Raw genomic sequence first — 20,656 nt, forward strand, 5'->3', positions numbered from 1 at the left:
CTACCCCAATCATTCCCACCCAAGTGAACCACTAACACCCGAGGCGATCCGAAACGGGTACGTTCTCTCTGGACGCACGGCAGTAGATCATCCCAAAGCATGCCTCGACGCCCCAGCCAACGCACCCGCACCCTTCTTTTTTGCAAGTCCAAATGGGGACCGTACGGCTGCCCACAAGCGTGTCTGTGTGCCCAATGAATATAGGAGTGCCCGGTGATCCACACCTCCATGTCCTCCAACCCCGCACCTGAAAAGAAACAAAGGTTAGACGACGTTCCCACACACCCCAGTCCCTGGACGAATGTACCCCCGATATGCCCCCGACCGCCATCTGCCGATCCTCTGAATAACTCCACCCGTTAAACCCGCACTAGCAGCAGATGTTGCCGCCCCTATTCTGAACGAATGTGTACCAAAACGTCTCCCGTCCAGCCCTATGACAGACAGGGTCCGTCGAAGTACCATCTCAAATTGATACTTCGTTAACGGCCTACCCGTGTATCAAAAACTGCGCATCCCCTTCCGAACGCAAACTACAGTAGTGCACCGCATTAACGACTGGACACGTTACCAAACCCGGGACTCCAGTTAATACCACCGATGAACCCCGCCCTCTCTGATCAGTCTTGGATCGTGGAATGCACAATGTTACTGACCGGTTAGTCACCACCACATTCTGTGCCATCAAACCCGGATAATCACACCGACCCGCCGCGCGCACCACCAATTCGCTAACTCGCAGCGCTCCAAAGAAGGCCCACACAAACGCAAGACGAAATAAGGCAGTTTCATACCTTGACGAACATACCGTCTCCAATGCTCCCCATAACTGAGGAAGCACCTCGTGCGTAATCGGCAAACGCTGATCCTGCCTCCGCTCCCTCTCTCTGGACCAACCCGCCAATATACGCCGCACTATAAAACGCCCGGAAGGAAAACCCCAACCATGCGCTCTCATTACAAAGGAGAATCCCGCCATTTGCCTCCCAACCGCCGACCTGGATGACCCTAAACTTCTGGCATGCTCCAGGAACCGTACTAGCGCAACATCTGAGATCGGCCCTCCCCTCCAACCTCTGGACCACAGGAACGCCGTTACTCTCCGCGCCCCTCCTATGTAACCTGTCCAAGTGGACGGAGCTAATGAAGCTCGCAGCATACTCCAAGATTCTGGGTACCAAATCTCCAGAGGGAAGACGGGACCGGATCTCCGCAAACTTTCGCCTTCGGAGCCAGTTCTCGAAAAACTTCCCACTTGAAACGAGAAAGAGAATCGGCCACCCCATTAGACACACCCGGTACATGTCTGGCCCACATCGTCACGTTTAAGGACATGCAACATAAAAACAATTCCCGCAATAATTCGGAAACTCTAATACAACGCGCTGCCCTTCTGTTAATGACCTCGACCACCCCCATATTATCACACCAGAACACGACTCTCTTACCTCGTAACTGCGAACCCCAAATATGCACCGCCACCACGATAGGAAACAATTCCAAAAAGGTGATATTTTTTGTGATCCCCGAAGACACCCAATCATCCGGCCACCTAGCAGCACACCACGACCCCTGGAAGTAAGCCCCAAAGCCCAACGACCCAGCCGCATCCGTAAACAATTCTAATTCGTGATTTGACGAGTTGGATTGCCAAAAGGCCACCCCGTTGAAATTCCGCAAAAATTCATCCCAAATGCATAAGTCTTCTCTTATGGCCTTGGAAACCCGGACATGATGAAAAGACTTCCGGACACCAGTAGTAGCATGCGATAACCTACGCAAAAATACTCTCCCCATGGGAATTACCCTGCAGGCAAAATTCAGACTCCCCACAATGGATTGCAATTCACGCAAGGTTAACTTGGAGCGCCCTATCGCATCCCGAACAAGCACCCGCAGACTCTCAACCTTATCCTCCGGTAGCCGAGACACCCTGTCTACAGAATCCAACTCAATGCCCAGAAAGGTTAATTTAGTACATGGTCCTTCCGATTTCCCTGCTGAAAGAGGAATGCCGAACACTGCTGCCACAGCCTGAAAACATGCCACCAAATGCTCACACTCCCCTGTGTCCGCAGCTCCCACAAATAGAAAATCATCCAAATAATGCACTAACTGGGCCGACTTTGCCCTCTGCCGCACCACCCAATGCACGAAAGAACTAAAAGCTTCAAAATAAGCACATGCTATGGAACAACCCATAGGCATACACTTATCAAAATAAAATGCATGCTCAAAACGGAATCCTAACAAACGAAAACTGTCCGGATGCACCGGAAGTAAACGAAAAGCCGCCTCAATGTCAGCCTTGGCCATCAGAGCTCCTGGTCCACAACTGCTCACCACCCTAACTGCCGAATCGAAAGACGCATACCGGAAGGAACACTGTGCTCTCGGGATCCCGTCATTGACCGACTTCCCCCTAGGATAGGACAAATTATGTATCAATCGAAATTTTCCCACCTCCTTCTTGGGGATCACCGCCAATGGTGACAAAATCAAATTCTCCAGCGGACACACCCGGAAAGGTCCTGCAATCCTGCCTAAATCAATCTCTTCCTGCAACTTATGACGCACCACACTCTGCAGCCGTCGAACCGAAGGGCAATTACCCCCTCCCCCTACCTTATCCCCCCTTCAAACGGAATACTAAAACCAAACGTAAATCCTTGCAAAAGGATCTCCGCTGCACGTCTCCTAGGATAAAGACGTAACCACGGACGCATGGCGGAGACCCGAACCGGAGAGAAGGCCCGTTCAAATCCCGACTTTACCGGGACCCTTGGAAACCGGGGCCGTAACAAGGCCTTCCCCCTGCCGCTTGGGACATCAAGACGCCGGATGACCCGCTCCACAGCTGGAACAGGCGTGACAAAATTTGCAGTCAGGGAAGATACAGTTGGAGCGATTAAACCTCCAACACACGTCAGAACGTCCTGACACCCCTTTTCCTGACCCATTCCCGGGAACCTCCTTCCGAAAGGGCCGCCCCAAACCGCCACTTGCCACCACTCCCTGACCTGCTCCCCCAAGTGAACCTTTTGACGCCATTTGAGTCAACCATAAACCTACGTCCTGAGTGCCCCACGTCATAAATTTATTTTCTTCCATCCTATCCCGAAAACGTTCATCGTAATTTAACCACGACCATCCGTCGTAGGTCTTACTGGCTGCCAAGATGGCATCGGCATAGGCCAGCAACAGCCCATACTGCGCAGGGTCCTTGCGTCCAATCACACTCGCCAAACGTAAGAAGGCCCTCATCCAATTGTGGATGTTGCGTGCTACCTTCTGTTGCGCACCCGGAAAACGGTCGCTCTTTCCCCGCTTCTTCTTTTCTTTGCGCTTACCGCGCCTACCCTCCATCAATTGGAAAATATCAATAAAACGGCGATGTCTGATCCATTTTCGCAACGATTTTGGCACCTCCTCCCATAATTCGGTTAGCGCCACTAGCGCTGGGGCCCCATGAGCTGTTCTGCTTCCCGCCACAACACTTGAGTCCAAAGCTCCTCCTGCCGCCGAACTTGATGACGTCGAAGTCGACGAAGATGAGGAAGAGTCCGAAGAACTAGATCTCTCCCTCCTTTTCCTTTTCCGAGATTTCCCCTTTTTGACTGTCCCGCCACGAACATCTCCCTTTACCCCAAGCTCTTTGTCCTGCCGCAACTCGCCTCCCCCCGCCGAATCTCCGCTTCGCACCCAACCACCCCCCCGCCCTCCGCGCTCCTTGCCCTGCAAAGTATTTCCTTTGCCAGGTCCCGGGAAAATCACAAACTCACCCATAGGGGCAGCCTCTGCAGCCGCCGCTGCCGCCGCTATTGCTCGCTCTCCGCTCCCCATCTGGTCCACAGCCGGCACCGCATTACGCCACGCTTCTTGACAGGAAGGGCCAGGCATCGCCGCCTCCTCATCCTCACAATCCCTCTGGGAAGACACCACATCCGAAGAGAGAGCAGGCCCCAAAACAGGCACATCCTCCCAATCTCCCCCCCCCCTCCGCTCCTCCCAACTTCCAGTCACCCCCACCCAAAACCTCATCATCCGCCCTACCTATGTCCCTCCTGTTGCCACACTGCCACCATGCATCCTTCGCCAACCATCGGCTGGGAACCGGTTCCCCTCGGCCGCGTGACACTACCCTCTCCATTCTGGATCTCCCAACACCTCTAGTGCTCCGTACTCCCCCTCCCGAACCACCAGGACCCTCTGCCCCCACTACCCCTTCATCGACCTCCGTTACTGTCCCTGACTCAAAGGAGCCCCGCCCCCTGGCTGCATAATCCCTTAAACCCCGGACACCTTGCGGCCTCAGTCCTGGACCCCTCCTTGCCCTAGCACCACCTCTGTTCCCCAAATTTCCCCTTCTACCGCGCCTTCCACTGCACCAAACCCCTCCTGCATCGCCTGCCCCGCCTACCGCCTCATCCGCCCGGCCCTCAGGCTCAACGACTGCTCCTGACCCCCGTCGCAAACTTGACTCGCCCCCCCTGCCTCCGCACAGCTGCATTCGGCCCTGTACGCCGATCGCTCCCCGACTCGCACGGCGCCGCCCCTCGCCTCTGGTCCCCCCGCCCTCGAACACGCACCCTCGGAGCTCTCAACACTCTGCCCCTGCAATCCACTAACCTTGTTTCCGCCGCTACAGGGACCCAACCAGCCGGCGGCCCTGACCCGCCGCCGAAAACCCCGCCCTCGACGTCAACTCGCCGTTCCCCGTCCAACTCGACCCCCCCTCTCACGCTGACGCCGCTCACCCGCTCCAGGCCGTCTCCTTCATCAGCTGCGCTTTCCTCACCCTCCAACGGCAACCATGCCGCCTCCTCCGAATCCACCAGCCACGAGATCTCACCAGCCCTCGCATCCGCCATCGTCCACCTCCGCTCGAAACCGCACCGAATACCCACAGAAAATCACAGCCAGGCAAGTACAACATGGTATCGCTAAACAACTAGCAACTACCACGCCAGACTATCCTCGCTGCCGCGCGAACCCGAACTGTCCCTTCCCGCGCTGCTCACCCGCCTCTATACCAAATTTGAATTCCCCCCGCCAATCAAAATCGCCCTTTGCTCTGTTTTCTTTTCCCCGCCTTCTTCCTGCCAATCCCTAACCGCCACGAACCCCCTTCACTCAATCCCCCCGCGCTCCCCCCCCCCTCCCCCTCACCCAGCTCCCTTGTATCGCTAAGTGAGCCTGGGCCCACATTAATTTGACCTCGCGGACACATGGTCCACTCGGTCGTTCAAATTGTGCGAATGGTGAAATGAACAAAAACAAAACCCCAAAGCCAAATATGTTGATAGATTTAGTAACAATTAACTCAATCTGACTGATGTTGAAAAATTGACAATGAGTGTATGATAATAAATTATATCGATTAGTTGAGTTAATTTTTCTTCATTGATAGGCTCTATATATCTCCTACATGTAGGTTAAAAACTAATATATGTTGATGCATAAATCAACAACGATGAAAAATCGATATATAAAAAAATTAATTAAAGAAAACTTAAAAAATACTCATATGTAAGTCACCAACTAATGTATATCTTTGCGATTAGATAACAAATATTTCATGAGTGTCTTTGATCGCTAAAGTGAAGCATGGGTATCGTGTGCAAAGCTGTGAATTAATTGTGTGCCGGACAGCATTATTCTGAAACATCTATAAATTAATTTTTGAAAACAATTTCTTAATGGACACACCAATATGAAACCAGATCTTTTTAGATAAACCAAAGGAGATATTTATCAAGCGGTAAATGTTGAACCGGAAAGGAAATTGATTAACAATGTAATACAGACGAATTATCATAACTAAATACATGTTCATATTAAAATAATGTCATGAACTACAATACTAAATGTGTTTTTAATTTTATTGTGAGTTAATAAGTCGATTGATGTTAAAAGAGATTGGTGAATGATACAAGTGAATAAGATAAAATTACTAATGAGTGTGTGATAGAAAATATATCAAATAGTGAAGTGAATTTCTCATCGTGGTAGACTATGTAAATCTTCTACATATAATTTTGGAACTAATATGTGTAAAGATCAATTTCTCATCGTGGTAGACTAAATAAAATTTTAGAACTAATATGTGTTGAGATCAATTAATATGTGTTATGATCAATTAAAAATATATCTAACCAATGTCTATAGAAACATAAATAAAAAGTCTGTGTGTTTTATATGAATAAGAATAACAAATCGAAAACAAAAATATACCAGCTTAAAATTAATTTTCTTCTTTAGAGTGAAATGATGAATATCCAATAAATGTGTATCTTTGCGATCGGATGACAAATATCCCATGATTGACATATATGATATCTTAATAGCTAAAGTTGAACACGGACAATGTAACGTTGTTAATGAACTATGTTATATCAATTTATTATATTTTGTAAATGAAGCTAGAGTTGAAAAAACACCGAGGTCTCATGTGGGTGTCCTTATAAATCTATAAAAACCTGAACAGTGTGTCTTGTGCACAGCTATAGATTAATTGTATATCGGACAGCACTGACTCGGAACGCAAAAAATTTTTTTTTTAAATCCACCATTTTGTATATATAATGTAGCTGATGTTTCATATGACTAATACATAATATGAGTGGTTTGAAAACCACACCAATGCAGAACCTGATATTTAGAAAAGAACAAGTGTGTCAAGCGGTCAATGTTGAGCCGAGAAAAATTTTTTTTTTTAACCACCATACTTGGTGTATCGTTCTATATCAAAAATTGGTGACTTGCTACAAATGTAAAAAGGAGTGATGAGAAAAACAAGAAAATTAATTTTAAGCTGGTATATTTTTGTTTTCGATTTGTTATTCTTATTCATATAAAACACACAGACTTTGTATTTATGTTTCTATACACATTGGTTAGATATATTTTTAATTGATCATAACACATATTAATTGATCTCAACACATATTAGTTCTAAAATTTTATTTAGTCTACCACGATGAGAAATTGATCTTTACACATATTAGTTCCAAAATTATATGTAGAAGATTTATATAGTCTACCATGATGAGAAATTCACTTCACTATTTGATATATTTTCTATCACACACTCATTAGTAATTTTATCTTATCCACTTGTATCATTCACCAATCTCTTTTAACATCAATCGACTTATTAACTCACAATAAATTTAAAAACACATTTAGTATTGTAGTTCATGACATTATTTTAATATGAACATGTATTTAGTTATGATAATTCGTCTGTATTACATTGTTAATCAATTTCCTTTCTGGTTCAACATTTACCGCTTGATAAATATCTCCTTTGGTTTATCTAAAAAGATCTGGTTTCATATTGGTGTGACCATTAAGAAATTGTTTTCAAAAATTAATTTATAGATGTTTCAGAATAATGCTGTCCGGCACACAATTAATTCACAGCTTTGCACACGATACCCATGCTTCACTTTAGTGATCAAAGACACTCATGAAATATTTGTTATCTAATCGCAAAGATATACATTAGTTGGTGACTTACATATGAGTATTTTTTAAGTTTTCTTTAATTAATTTTTTTATATATCGATTTTTCATCGTTGTTGATTTATGCATCAACATATATTAGTTTTTAACCTACATGTAGGAGATATATAGAGCCTATCAATGAAAAATTAACTCAACTAATCGATATAATTTATCATCATACATTCATTGTCAATTTTTCAACATCAATCAGATTGAGTTAATTGTTACTAAATCTATCAACATATTTGGCTTTGGGGTTTTGTTTTTGTTCATTTCACCATTCGCACAATTTGTTTTCAATATGAACATGTTTTAGATATCACATTTTGTTTGAATTGTTATCACATTGTGAATCAATTATTCATCATTGAATTTATTAGCACATTCAACATTGAGGGTATATTTTATTTATTATATAAAAGTATTGCATTTGACACGAGCATTGTCACTAAGTAATTCACACTTGACGTTTATTTCACTCATTTAATTCAATCAATTCACCTTTTGAAAACAAAAATATTTTTATTACATATATCAATAATAATATACACACTTGTTATCAATCAATTTATTATATATATACACAACATGAATTTATATATACACACTTTTTAAATTAGTGTTACATATACAAGAATAATTGTCTGCATATTTGTTTTTAATATTGAATGGAAGTCCTATATTATATTGCCATCGTTTCTTACATAATTACAGATACATTACTTTTGCTGGTCATATATCCTCCTTGCACAAATTGTTTAATTTGTGAACTGAAGAGAATATACATAAGGTAAAACCATCTTTTATTACAAATTCATTTAGATGTATCATACAATTGTGTTAACCGTGAGTTTGATTAGTGTTCATTAGATATATTCTCTATTTTTTAAACATTTTTCATATTTCCGCAGCCTCTGTACGTAATGCGTTATTTATGTGTCACCATCATCACAATATATGTATAATAGAGATATTATGTTATCATTTGTTTTTAATTAACATTCTAATGTATTGTTTTTATACAATTATTCATTTATATGATTATTTATTTATGTTTTAGCCCCTGAGGCAGCCGTCTTGATACGGCGAAACTCGGCCAGAGTCGGGCTACTTCTGTGTCTCCACTTCAATAAAGGAATTTTATAAGACTATTGGCATCTATTCTTCTTTTTTTCATCCTTAATTTCATGTCATGGCTGTTTCTTATTTATCTATGAACTTACCTTGCCCAACATTGCAAAAATATCCTTTCCATCTTGCATACCCTCATCAAAGTACTTTACAGCCTTTTTAGCATAAGCTTCTCTACCACAGGTCATATCAAGCCATGCTTTCAAAATCAATCCCTGTAAAAATCAATTATTTTAATTAACACCAGACAATAAAAAAAATTTTTAATATGATTTTGGGGCTAAACAGCTTTCCATAATCTATTTAAATGAATATAAAAAATACATACTCTGACATCCTATTTAAACTATTAATTTACATTAAAATGGTCTACAAAATAGGAGACCTTATACCCTCTTAGCTTCTGTTGAAAATGCATTTTATGAGAGAGGATTTAGAAAATCAATATCTTCTGCTTCTATGAAGTATTTTAAAGTATGCAGAGCAAAAAGTAACATCCACTTTTATTTAAAAGTTTTTACTGTTTAATAATTAGCTTTCCAATTACTAAGCTGTTCCCTTTAGATTTTTCGGAAATTGTTTGAATGCAAGAAAATGGCAAAGTGCCTCACACTGACTACAATGGTTTCCTGTAGCATGCAGTAATTGTAATATTACCAACATTTTAAGTCAGATACAGAGAAATTACTACTTACCTGATAATTTCCTTTTCTCTAAGGAAGGCAGGTCAATCCACACCAGTGGATTATGAATCTCTACCTGCAGATGGACAAGGAGTAAAGCTGACTCGCTGAAGTCATTAATATATAACCCTGCCCCAACATTAGCCCACCAGTAACTCTAGAAAAGCCAAACTTTGGACACACTGATTATACTTGAACATAACTATTAACAGTCAACCACTCATGCTTCCAACCAACTGGGAACACTGAGCTCAGCAAAAAATTTAACCAACTAATCTTAGGGCCTGAATATGTCACTTACTAGTCCTTCAAACAAATTAACAGAAATATCACTCTTCATTGTCCACATATAAATGACAAACTAAGAGCAAGTAGGAAGCCCAGAGGGAGTTTATGGATTGGCCTGCCTTCCTTAGAGGAAAGGAAATTATCAGATAAGTAGTAATTTCTCCTTCCTCTGCACTCAGGCAAACCAATCCACACCAGTGAGTTGTACCAAAGCTATTCTGAAAAAGGGCGGGAGAATTCCTGCAGTCCCGTCAACACTGCAAGCAGGAAAGCCAGGTCCTCCTGAGCCGTAACGTTCAAGTGGTAATGCTTGGAGAAAGTGTGTAAGGAGGACCATGTCACTGCTTGGCAAATGTCGATGGAAGACAGCCACCAAAGCTCCGCCCACAAAACCGCCTGAGCTCTAGTGGAATGCGCCCCGACCTGTCTAGGTAAGGGGACATCTGCATTCACATAGGTGGCCGTGATGACTTCTTTCACCCAACAGGCTATGGTCTCTGCATCACCCGTTCTCCTTGTTTACCTCCACCATGGAGCACCAACAGTCGATTGGACTTCCTGAAAGAGCAAATAGTCTTTAAGAACTGTACCAGATGCCACTTGATATCCAAGGCATGCAAAAGACAATCACACTCGTCTCTATCCCTGTCCAGCATAGGCAGGGAAATAGATTAATTCAAATGAAACTCAGAAACCACTTGCAGCAAAAAGGAAGACAGTCCTAATCTGCACCACCACCCCCGAAGTCATTCGCAGAAACAGCTTGCAGACCTGCAAGCTGCAAACAGATTGCTACCAGAAAAACAGTTTTCAAGGTGAGCAGGCACAAAGAGAGACCATGCAGTGGCCAAAATGTAGGACCCACCTTGAAAAAACACAAGACCAGATTAGGTCCCAAAGAGGCACCTGTAGCCGCGAGGTAGGAGGTGGATGCTTAACTCCCTTCAAAAACCTGAACACATCTGGATGGGAAAACAAGAGTCCACCACTGACCTGCCCATTATAGCAAGTGAGAGCTGCTACTTGCACCTTCAGTGTTTAAGGCCAAGCTTTTAACCAAATCTTCCTGTAAAAATTCCAACAATCAGTGGAATTTCAACTTTAAGAGGGTAAGAACCTCACTCCACACACCAGCTCTCGAACACTCTTCAAACCCTAACATAAACTAGAGATGTAGAAAATGTCCTGGCCCGGAGCAAACTGGAAATCACTGCAGAAGAATAACATGCTTCAGCAACCAAGCTCTCTCAAAGGCCAAACTGTAAGAGAAAACCGACCCAGATCCTTGTGCAGTATGTGCTCCTGATCCAATAGATCCTTCCTGAATAGTAGTCTGAAAGAACTGACCACAATAGCCTCTGAAGATCAGCATACCATGACCTCCAGGGACATTCTGGAGCCACCAAAAGTACAGTTTCAATCTGACTTACAATCTTCCAAATGACCCTGCCTATCATTGGCCATGGTGGGAAGGCATATAATACCCTACTCTGCAGCCAGAGCTGAATGAGAGAATCTATGGCCAGCACTCTCGAATCCCTTCTGTGACTGAAGAACATTGGTACCTTCGCGTTGTTGGAGCTCGCCAGTAAATCCAAGTACGGGCGACCCCGGCATGTCACTATGAGTTGAAAGGCCTCATCTGCAAACTCCCACTTTCCTGGGTCCAAGACCAGGCTGCTGAGGAAGTCGGCCCTTACATTATCTTTCCCGGCAATGTGGGAGACAGAGATGTCCTGATGATGTTGTTCTGCCCACACCATGAGCACATCTACTTCCACTGACACCTGTTGGCTTCTGGTTCCACCTTGATGACTGATGTAGGGCCACTGTCGTAGCATTGTCTGACATTATCCTTACCGCTCAAGCTTCCAGCCACTCAGTGAACTGCAAGTTTGCCAGTCGAACTGCATGCGCTTCCCACCGATTGATGGTCCACTGCCTCTCATCGGCATTCCACAGATCTTTCACCACCAACTCTTGACAGTGAGCCCCCCAACCCAGAAGGCTTGCATCTGTTGTATTAACCATTCCAGTGCCTCCAAGGAAACCCCCTTCCTGAGATGATCCACTTGTAAACACCACTACAACTGTACACTCGCCTCCAACGATAAGTGGAGTCTCACTGTGTACTCTTGTGACTGCGGATTCCACCAGGAGAGCAATACACACTGAAGGAGCCTCATGTGCGCCCTTCACCCAGGGAACTACGTCCAATGTGGCTGCCATTGATCCCAGGACCTGCAGGTAAGACCACACCATGGGACAAATAGTCTGTTTCAAGGCCTGAACTTGAGTAACTAATTTCTGAATGTGACTCTCTTGTAGAAACACTCTGCCCATATCGATTCACATGCCGAGATACTCTAGCATCTGAGACAGCTGAAAACTCCTCTTGGACAAGTTCACCACCCAGCCCATCTCCCGAAACAAGGAGATACCTTGCCAGATGCCTCTCGTCTGCACTTTTGGCCTGAATCAACCAGTCCAGATACGGATGGACCAGAAATCCCTCCTTGCGCAGAGCCTCCACTACCACCACCATGATCTTGAAGAAGTTCCTGGGTGCAGTAGCCAGCCCGAAGGGTAGGGCCTGAAATTGATAATGACATCCCAGAACGGCGAAGCGTAGGAAACTATGTTCCTGGTGAATGGGAATATGTAGATAGGCCTCCGTCAGGTCGAAAGACATGAGAAATTCCCCTGTTTGTGCTGCCATTATTACGGAATGTAGAGTTTCCACTATGAACTAAATCATATGCAAATTTCTCCCTTCAGATCCAGGATGGGCCAAAAAGACTCTGCTTCCTTCTTGGGAATGACAAAATAAATTGAATAGCACCCCATATTTTCTTGCAATCTGAGAACAGGAATTATGGGCTACAAATCCAACAGCCTCCTTAACGTAGTCTCCAGAGCCACTCTTCTACAGAGAGTTGCATGGAGAGACCATAAATGCATCTGGAGGAATTCAGAGAAATTCTAAAACATAAAGTCCCTTAGCACTTCCAGGACCCAATGGTCTGTCATAATTTGGGCCCACCTTTGATAAAAGTGAGATATACACCTGCCTATCTCCTGATCCAGTAGGTGAGCCCTGAAGCCTGCAACTTTATGAGGCTTCTTAGGCCAAAGGACTGAGATCTTCTGAAGGGACAAGTCCTTTACTCCTCTGTAAAGACAAAACAGACAGGAATCCCTGGAGCGGCCTTTCACTTTAAAAGGACGCAAAGCCGCCTTCTTGTCCTCCAGCAATCAAGGAACCTTGGATTCACCTCAGCTATTTGCAATCTTCTCCAACTCTCTTCCGAATAAAAGAGAACCCTTAAAGGGTAACTTTGTGAGATTGGACTTGGACCAATTTCGCAGCCACAACTGGCACCTAGCCGCTATCACGGAAGCCACCCCTCTTGCGGCTGTCTGCAGCAAGTCAAAGTCCGCATCGAGTAAGAATGTGGTTCCCAGTTCAATAACCGATCTGCCATCAGACTCTGCTCCTTTTGTCTCTTGAGCCACCATGCAGCAGCAAGAAGTAATCTTCAAATTCATTGACATAGCCTCAAAGGGCTGTTTAAGGATAGACTCAATCCTCCTATCTTGAGCATCTTTTAGAGCTGCCCCTCCTTCCACCTGGATGGTTGTTCGCTTGGTAATAGCGTATGCCAAGCATCCACCCTCGGGAATCTCAACTGTTCCCTTGCCTTCAGATCCAAGGGGTATAAACCCACTAAAACATGCCTCCCTTTAAAACTTGCCTCTGGGGCATTCCACTCAAGGTCAATTAACTCTTGAATTGGATCCATGAGAGGAAAGAAACAGGGTGGTTTGCGTAAAGTGACCAATATGGAATCTTTCTTTTGCAAGCCCATAGCGTCACCCTCCCAACCCACCCCCCACCCCTTTCCACATCAAGCGTCTTCGGAGTCTGAGTCAACAGACTAGACAACTCATCTTTGTGGAAAAAAAAAAACAGAGTACAGTATCGATATGGCTCCAAATCAGGTGGAATTTCTCCCTCTTCTAAAGGGGAGAAAACTACATCCGCATCAGAGTCATCCGACGTATTATGATCCACATGCTCCTGAACACTTCCAGGGATATCCTTCCTGCAGTGTTTGCCTACAGTGGCTGACAAGTGGGAGACCCAAGCACATGATCCCTTCTTAATAAGTTGCTTCACCTCTGCTGGGCACTCCTGCAGAAAAGCCTGCAGGCCCTGGAAAAATTCCACCCAGGAGGAGGAGGATGGATCCATACAGGGGCCTATAGCCTAAACTTGGCACTCTCTGACCCCTCTCTCGGGGATGCCTCTGCCATTGGGAACAAGGGGGAAGGGGAACTGTCTGCTGTGTCACCTCTGACCCCACTCCCCTCCAGAGCCACCATAGGCCAAAGGGATGTCCCAATGTCGGCAAAATCTGTAGTAGCCAAATCACCTTGAGCATCTAAACAGAGATGACACAGGCAGATAGCAAGGTGCTTAGACTTTTTTGACCCTTGCACCACAGTTTTCCTGCACTTGGCTCTAGGTGGCCTCCTGCACGCACCCCACAGCACCCAGGTGTTACCGCACAAATACACGCTCAAATCTAGGTGGCAGCCTTATGTGCACCAGTGCCCACATCAGGATACTGCCATGCGGTGAGAATGCGCAACATACCTAAGCACGCGGGGAAGGAAATCTACCACGCAGCTGACTGAACCGAACCTGAGAAATGGAGCCTAGCCAAAAGTTACTCAACCTGCCAAGCCCAAACCGCCTCCACTGTACACTAACTCCCCAGAAATAAGAGGGAAAAGGGGGTAAGAAACACAGAGGAAAACGCCAAGGGAAGGACTACCCGGTAAGGAAACAAAGAGGGGCCTAAAACTTCCCTACTTTTTGAGCTCAGCCCTCCCTGGCTGAGAGCATGAAGAGGGCACAAGCCTTCATCGCCGAGCACTTCCTAGTCCTCTTTTCACTATTGTATTTTTTTTTTGTAAGTCTACACCTGGTCAGGCTTCCAGACTTAAAGCGCTCAACTAAGGGAGGGACCAAATGGGTGTCACCTCAGGAGCTCAGGAATCTTCTCCTAGTTTTCTTTCCTTTTTTTTTTTTTTTTTTTTACCACAAGCAATCCCCAGAAGGGAAATGCATGTCCACCATCTGCTGGGGACAGAGAATACTGGGGGGCTAATGTTGGGGCAGGGTTATGTATCAGTGACTTGAGCGAGTCAGCTTTATAAACTCCTTCTCCATCTGCTGGTAGGAGTGCATAACCCTCTGGTATGGATTGGCCTGCCTGAGTGCAGAGAAATATCTAACACTATGGAGCACAACTGCCATTGAGTATTAAAGAAACTGCATGGCAGCATAAATAGTTTTAAACATTGATATATAAGAGTATCACATTTAGTGGATAGCATTATTACTATTTGCTGTTTGTAGTTCTGAAACATTGAGAAGAACTTAGAGGGCACACTGTTCTTTCAGTTATTTACTTTTCTTAAACAATCATACAATACAACCATTATTATCAATCAAAGAAATATATAAAAATGTGGATGCTCCACTTTAATTAATCCTTTGTTCACATTGTCATCATTGAGCCTGAATGTATCTGGATGAGCTATGAAAAAAAAAAAAAAAACAACCCAAGACATGTTGGCATAGTTCTAAACTTATTTACAGCCCACTTCCTCAACATAAGTGAGTACAATGGAGGGGAAATTAGCAGAAAGGACACAGACTGAAGACTTAGTTCCTGTAATAACTGTACCTCTGCACATGTCAGACAGAAAAACTGAGTTATCTAGCAGCTATTTATTTTCATTTAATATAAAAGAAAAAGTGATTAATTACAACAAAGGATGTTATTTCTATCTAATTAAAATAGAAATTCTAGAGAAAGTTTACTTCTAAACACAAATAAAATCCAAGGACATAGCATGCTAAAATAAGGAATTCTGGAGATTGCTTTCAGATGCCATGTACTCAGCTGCCCTCTATCCCTAACCCTAACTTAAATACCCCAACCGTAACAATATGTGGGAAGGGAACAAGGTTCTCTTAGTGTTAAACTTCAAATCTCATTAACATAATTTTTCATTTAAAATCTATTTGTGCCATTTGACAGTGCATAGCATTATATTTTGGTATTTTACATCGATGTAAGCATTTATGCTTTGCCCATTTTGTGAGTCAGCAGTGGAAATTTAAATGACCTGTAAAAATTGTAAAAATTCATTTAGTGATCTACTAGTTGAAGAGCATGAAATCTTTCATAATTCATAATAAATACTGTTACCTCTTTGCTGCCATTAGAAATTTTGATCATTCTGTCAACATATTCACGGGCTTTGTCATGGCGGCCAAGATGCCAGAGAAACAAACCAGCAAAATACAAAGCCTTTTGTCCTGCTGATCTACGGCTCTCCTTCATTTTAGCATCCAATTCCTGAATAGCCTCACGATCTGTAAATTTTAATACAATTATTCAATAAAAACTGTAGATTATGGCACATATGTCAACAGCAAATGAAATGCACAAACTAAATTATTACATAGTGGGTTTTTTGTTTTGGTTTTAATTCTTTATTTTCAAAAAACCTTTTGAACATATACCCAAGAAAACTCTTGTTCAGAAAAACTGGTGTTTACAATCATTCAATGAAATATAAAGAAAAACATAGGATATCCATCCATCATTAATATTTATGCAAACATCCTAAAATAAAAGAATATTAGGGAAGCGGTACTATAAGCGCAATATTTAAGGAATATATATCCATTTAAAGTAAATCATGTACACCAAATGACACCACTACCTACTTTTCTAACAAGCCGAGGCTTGAGGGGATGCCTCTTGGGAACAAGCATCTATGAATGCCCTAAGTTGTGCGGGTTCAAAAAAACTTATAATTAACACCAGAATGCTTCACACAGCATTTACATGGATATTTAAGAGTGAACATGGCACCTATTTGAAGGACTGACGAACGCATATTAAGGAAATCTCTATGTCTAGCTTGTGTCGTTTTAACATCGGGATATATCCAAATTGGATAACCATATACATTTCTTTGCCTATTTCTAAAAAAATAATTTCAAAACATAGCTGCGGTCAGATAGAAAGGCAAAAGATATAAGTAAGTTTTCCTTTGAATTATCTCAGTGACCATGGTAATTTCTAGAATATTTGATAAATCTATCGAAGGTAATTGATTCCCATCTCTTTCCAGTCCTTCAGTTTGGGACCGCTGTTGCAAATAGAAAGATTTAATAATTACAGGTAAAGCAGTCTCTGGTATTTTAAGGATTTGCTTCATATAATTTTGAAACAGTTCTAAAGGAGAGCGCATAGGAACCACAGGAAAATTCAGGACCCTTAAATTATGGGCCCTGAGAGCATTTTCCACTTTCTCTAATCTTCTGTTGGTAATATTATCGATATTATGTTTTTGCTGGACATTTTCAACCGAAGATAATTTTTTGTCCAATTCTTCTACTTTTTTCCCATAATTCGAAATGAGATTATTATTTGCAATAGTTTGATTCCTTGTTTCTGTAGTGACTGCAGACAGAGTATTAATGGACATTTCGATTGACTTCAGATTTGCCCACATGCCCTCTGTTATTTTCCCCGGGGTAGATATCGTAAAACCCGCCGTTAAGGCTTTCATATAGCCATCTCCCGCTTCCTCCTCAACGCTCTGAATCTTTCCTTTACCTTTTGGTGTTGATGGCTTCTCCTTTTCTCCTAGCTCCCAGCGAGGACTCCAGAGTCAAAGTTCTCATAGCTCTTTCCGGGCTTGCTACGGTTGCTCCTCCAAGCCCACGGGTCTCTCGTCGGCTCTCCTCCCAGTCTGCGGTTCCTCCTTCACTTAGATCTATCTCCAAAGGGCTCCTTACTGCTTCTGGGTTCCAGGAGGTATCGTGATGTTTACTGGGTGAGCTGGCCTTCTCGGCTCTCCGGGGCTTAAGGTAGTATTGCAGGTCAGGGGAGACTGTGCCTGCTCCAGTACTGCACTCCCAGCGACTAAGCCTTCCCATGAAAATGTAATGGGTCCTGGGAAAAACCCTTTGATTCGAGGCTGTCGGGGGTCTAAGGATGGTGATTCTTCTTTCACCTCCCTAAGCCTCCCTTTCCTCTTAGTATGAGGCATTTTGCATAGGAAAAAAGTAACAGGTAATAGCCTCTCTCTTCAGGTGTTCTCTCCGGTTTTCACTTGGCGGCCATCTTGCCTCCCGGTTTAGAACATAGTGGTTTTAGGTGCTTACATCAGTGAGTAAGTGGCTTTTATTTGGGAGGAAAACAAGGGAAGAATGGTAAAATTCTTCTTACCTCATCATTTTCTTTCCTTGAGTCAGGCTAGATCACTTGGGAATTCCCTACTCCTCAACTGCTGGAGACAAAGGGCACACTCCCTTCATGACCTCATTCTCAGCTGTAAGAGGGGAATGGCCACAGACCCTTGCCAATAAATTACTGTGAAAGCAACCAGACACGGTCTCCCACTCTTAGCCCTTTTTCTTCTTTACATATATACATACAATATATATTATATAAACATACACACACATATATATCATACACACATACATATATTTATTTTTTTTCATTCCTCAAGGATATTCCCCTCTCAGGAAAGGGCAAAGAGGGGAGAAAGAGAAAGAAGAAAGCTGGTCTACCCCGTGAGACTCTGCTAGTGGCCCATGAATTTCTGGATGGGGCCTGGATTGGTCTAGTAGGACTCAATGAAAGAAAATTATCAGGTAAAAACAATTTCGCCTTCCTTTTCCTCCTGCTAGACCAGTCCATTATGCTTGGGAAATACAAAAGCTACCCCCTAAGCTGGGCAGGAAGAAGACAGGGCTGCCAATAACCTATCAGATTTTCTGAAAGGGTTCATCATCCCTGGGTATCCAAATATCATGTGGCGCTGAGGGTAGGGGGTAACTTCAACTGATAAGCCACTGGTCCCATCTGGCAAATAATAGGAAATGATCCAATGAACCATGGAGAGAATTTAGTAGAGGGAGTCCTGAGTCCTATGTTGTGGGTGCTCAACCATACCAAGTCCCCAGGATTAAGATGGGATTCCAGCTGCCACTTTTTGTCTGCTTGTTTTTTATATCGTCCCATGGCTGCCATAAGGAATTGGTGGGTCTTTTGCCATAGCTCATTGAGGTCTTGGCACATGATGTTGGCTGCAGGACATAGAATAGTCACTGGGATGGGGCATGGCACCCGAGAATGTCTACCAAACATGATCTGGAATGGAGACGATCCAGAAGAATCTCCAACATGGTTGTTTTGACAGAATTCTGCCAATGGGAGGAGAGATGCCCAGTTGTCCTGTCATTCATTAACATAGGCTCGCAGGAATCCCTTAAGGATCTGGTTGGTTTTCTCCATCTGTCCATTACTTTGAGGGTGATATGTGGATGAAATATCCAAAGAAACTCCAAATTTCTTGCATAGACTTCTCCAAAACTGTGCTGTGAACTGCACTCCCCGATCTGAGAGAATGTACTCAGGTAACCTATGGAGATGGAAGATATGCTGGAAAAAGATGAGCCAATTCTGGTGCGGATGGAAGCCCAGGGAGTGGAATTAAATAGGCCATTTTGGAGAACCGATCCACCTCAACCCAGATGGAAGTACATCCATTAGAGAGAGAGAAGTTGGTGATGAAGTCCATGGCCACATTGGTCCAAGGTTTCTCAGGAGCTGGCAATGGCTGTAACAGCCTCAAAAGGCAAACATGGGAGCTCTTATTAGCAGCATAACTGGCATAGGACTGTACGTAATGTTTCACATCACGCCTTACTTGAGGCCAACAGTAGTGACAAATAAGCAATTCCATGGTCTTGGCGATACCAAGATGACCCGTCAGGGGGGCATCACGAACTCATTTAAATAGGCATTTAGGAACTTCCATCTTTCCGGATGGGCAGGCATTGCTATGGCAATCACAATTCTCGACAGGTCAATGACATGGCAAAAGGGTTCTGTGGCATCCTCTGTCACAAAGGCTGTAAAAGAGCATCAGCCTGCTGGTTATTCTCTGTAGAATGTACTTGAGCATGAAATCGAAGCGGTTGAAGAATAAAAACCACTGGGCCTGACATGAGTTTAAGCATAGAGCTTATTAAGAGATACTGTAAATTCTTATAATCCATGAAGATTGTGATGGGATGTTAGCCCCCCTCAAATAGGTAGTGCTCCTCTTCCACAACCATCTTACCACTAAGAATTCGCTATTCCTGATGGTATCAACTTTTTCTGTGGCGGTGAACTTCTTAGAGAAAAAAGCAAGTTTGCTTACCGTAAACAGTGTTTCCATAGATAGCAGGATGAATTAGCCATGCTGTCATGGGATCTGTCAATCAGGTCCGGGAGACAGAGCTTTAACAAGCAGAGATTAGATTTTTGGTCTCTGCGGCTGCACGTGTGTTCCTGCGCAGGAAAGTAACAGATTCTCCTCAGTCTGTGATTAAGCAGTAGTATAGTCGAAGAGATGGCGACTGCCAGGGAGGAGGGTGGGTCAGCATGGCTAATTCATCCTATCTATGGAAACATCGTTTACAGTAAGCAAACTTGCTTTTTCCCGTTGATAGCAGGGCTGAATTAGCCATGCTGTCATGGGAGTCCCAAGCTCCCGATCACGTTGTTTATGATATCTATGGTTGTACGTGATCATTAATAGTGGCAGTCACCGTGAAGAGGAGGATAGAGATTGCAGGATTGCGTGCCCTATCTTCGCATCAGTGGCTGCTTGTTGAACAAGGCGGTAGTGAGATGTGAAGGTATGGAGCGATAACCATGTAGCTGCCTTACAAATGTCTATGGACTATACATTCTTAAGGTGTGCCAAGGAGGCCGCCACTGCACTGACTTGGTGAGCATTAGGAACAGAATTTAGCTTTAGTTTTTGCTTGTGGTAGCAGAACGTAATGCATTGCACTATCCAGCTGGAGATGGTGCGTTTAGCCACTGGTAGTCCAGGCGCCTTAGGGTCAAAAGAGACAAAGAGTTGAGAAACTCGGGAGTCTGGGTTTG

The 20,656-nt window shown here is 43.8% G+C and overlaps 1 protein-coding gene across 2 annotated transcripts in view; it reads right to left on the reverse strand.

Annotated features, from left to right (window-relative positions):
- Positions 1-20,656, reverse strand: part of TTC21B (tetratricopeptide repeat domain 21B) — a 450,819-nt gene that overhangs the window by 401,664 nt on the left and 28,499 nt on the right. For both annotated transcript variants that reach the window (XM_029605659.1, XM_029605657.1), the window contains exons 4-5: positions 15,899-16,065; positions 8,733-8,855 (exon numbers count right to left, since the gene is read on the reverse strand). In XM_029605659.1, coding sequence (XP_029461519.1) covers positions 8,733-8,855; positions 15,899-16,065 — 290 coding nt within the window. The remainder of the gene's footprint in view (positions 1-8,732; positions 8,856-15,898; positions 16,066-20,656) is intronic.

This window comes from Rhinatrema bivittatum, chromosome 6 (genome assembly GCF_901001135.1).
Source record: "Rhinatrema bivittatum chromosome 6, aRhiBiv1.1, whole genome shotgun sequence".
NCBI classification, from domain to species: domain Eukaryota; kingdom Metazoa; phylum Chordata; class Amphibia; order Gymnophiona; family Rhinatrematidae; genus Rhinatrema; species Rhinatrema bivittatum.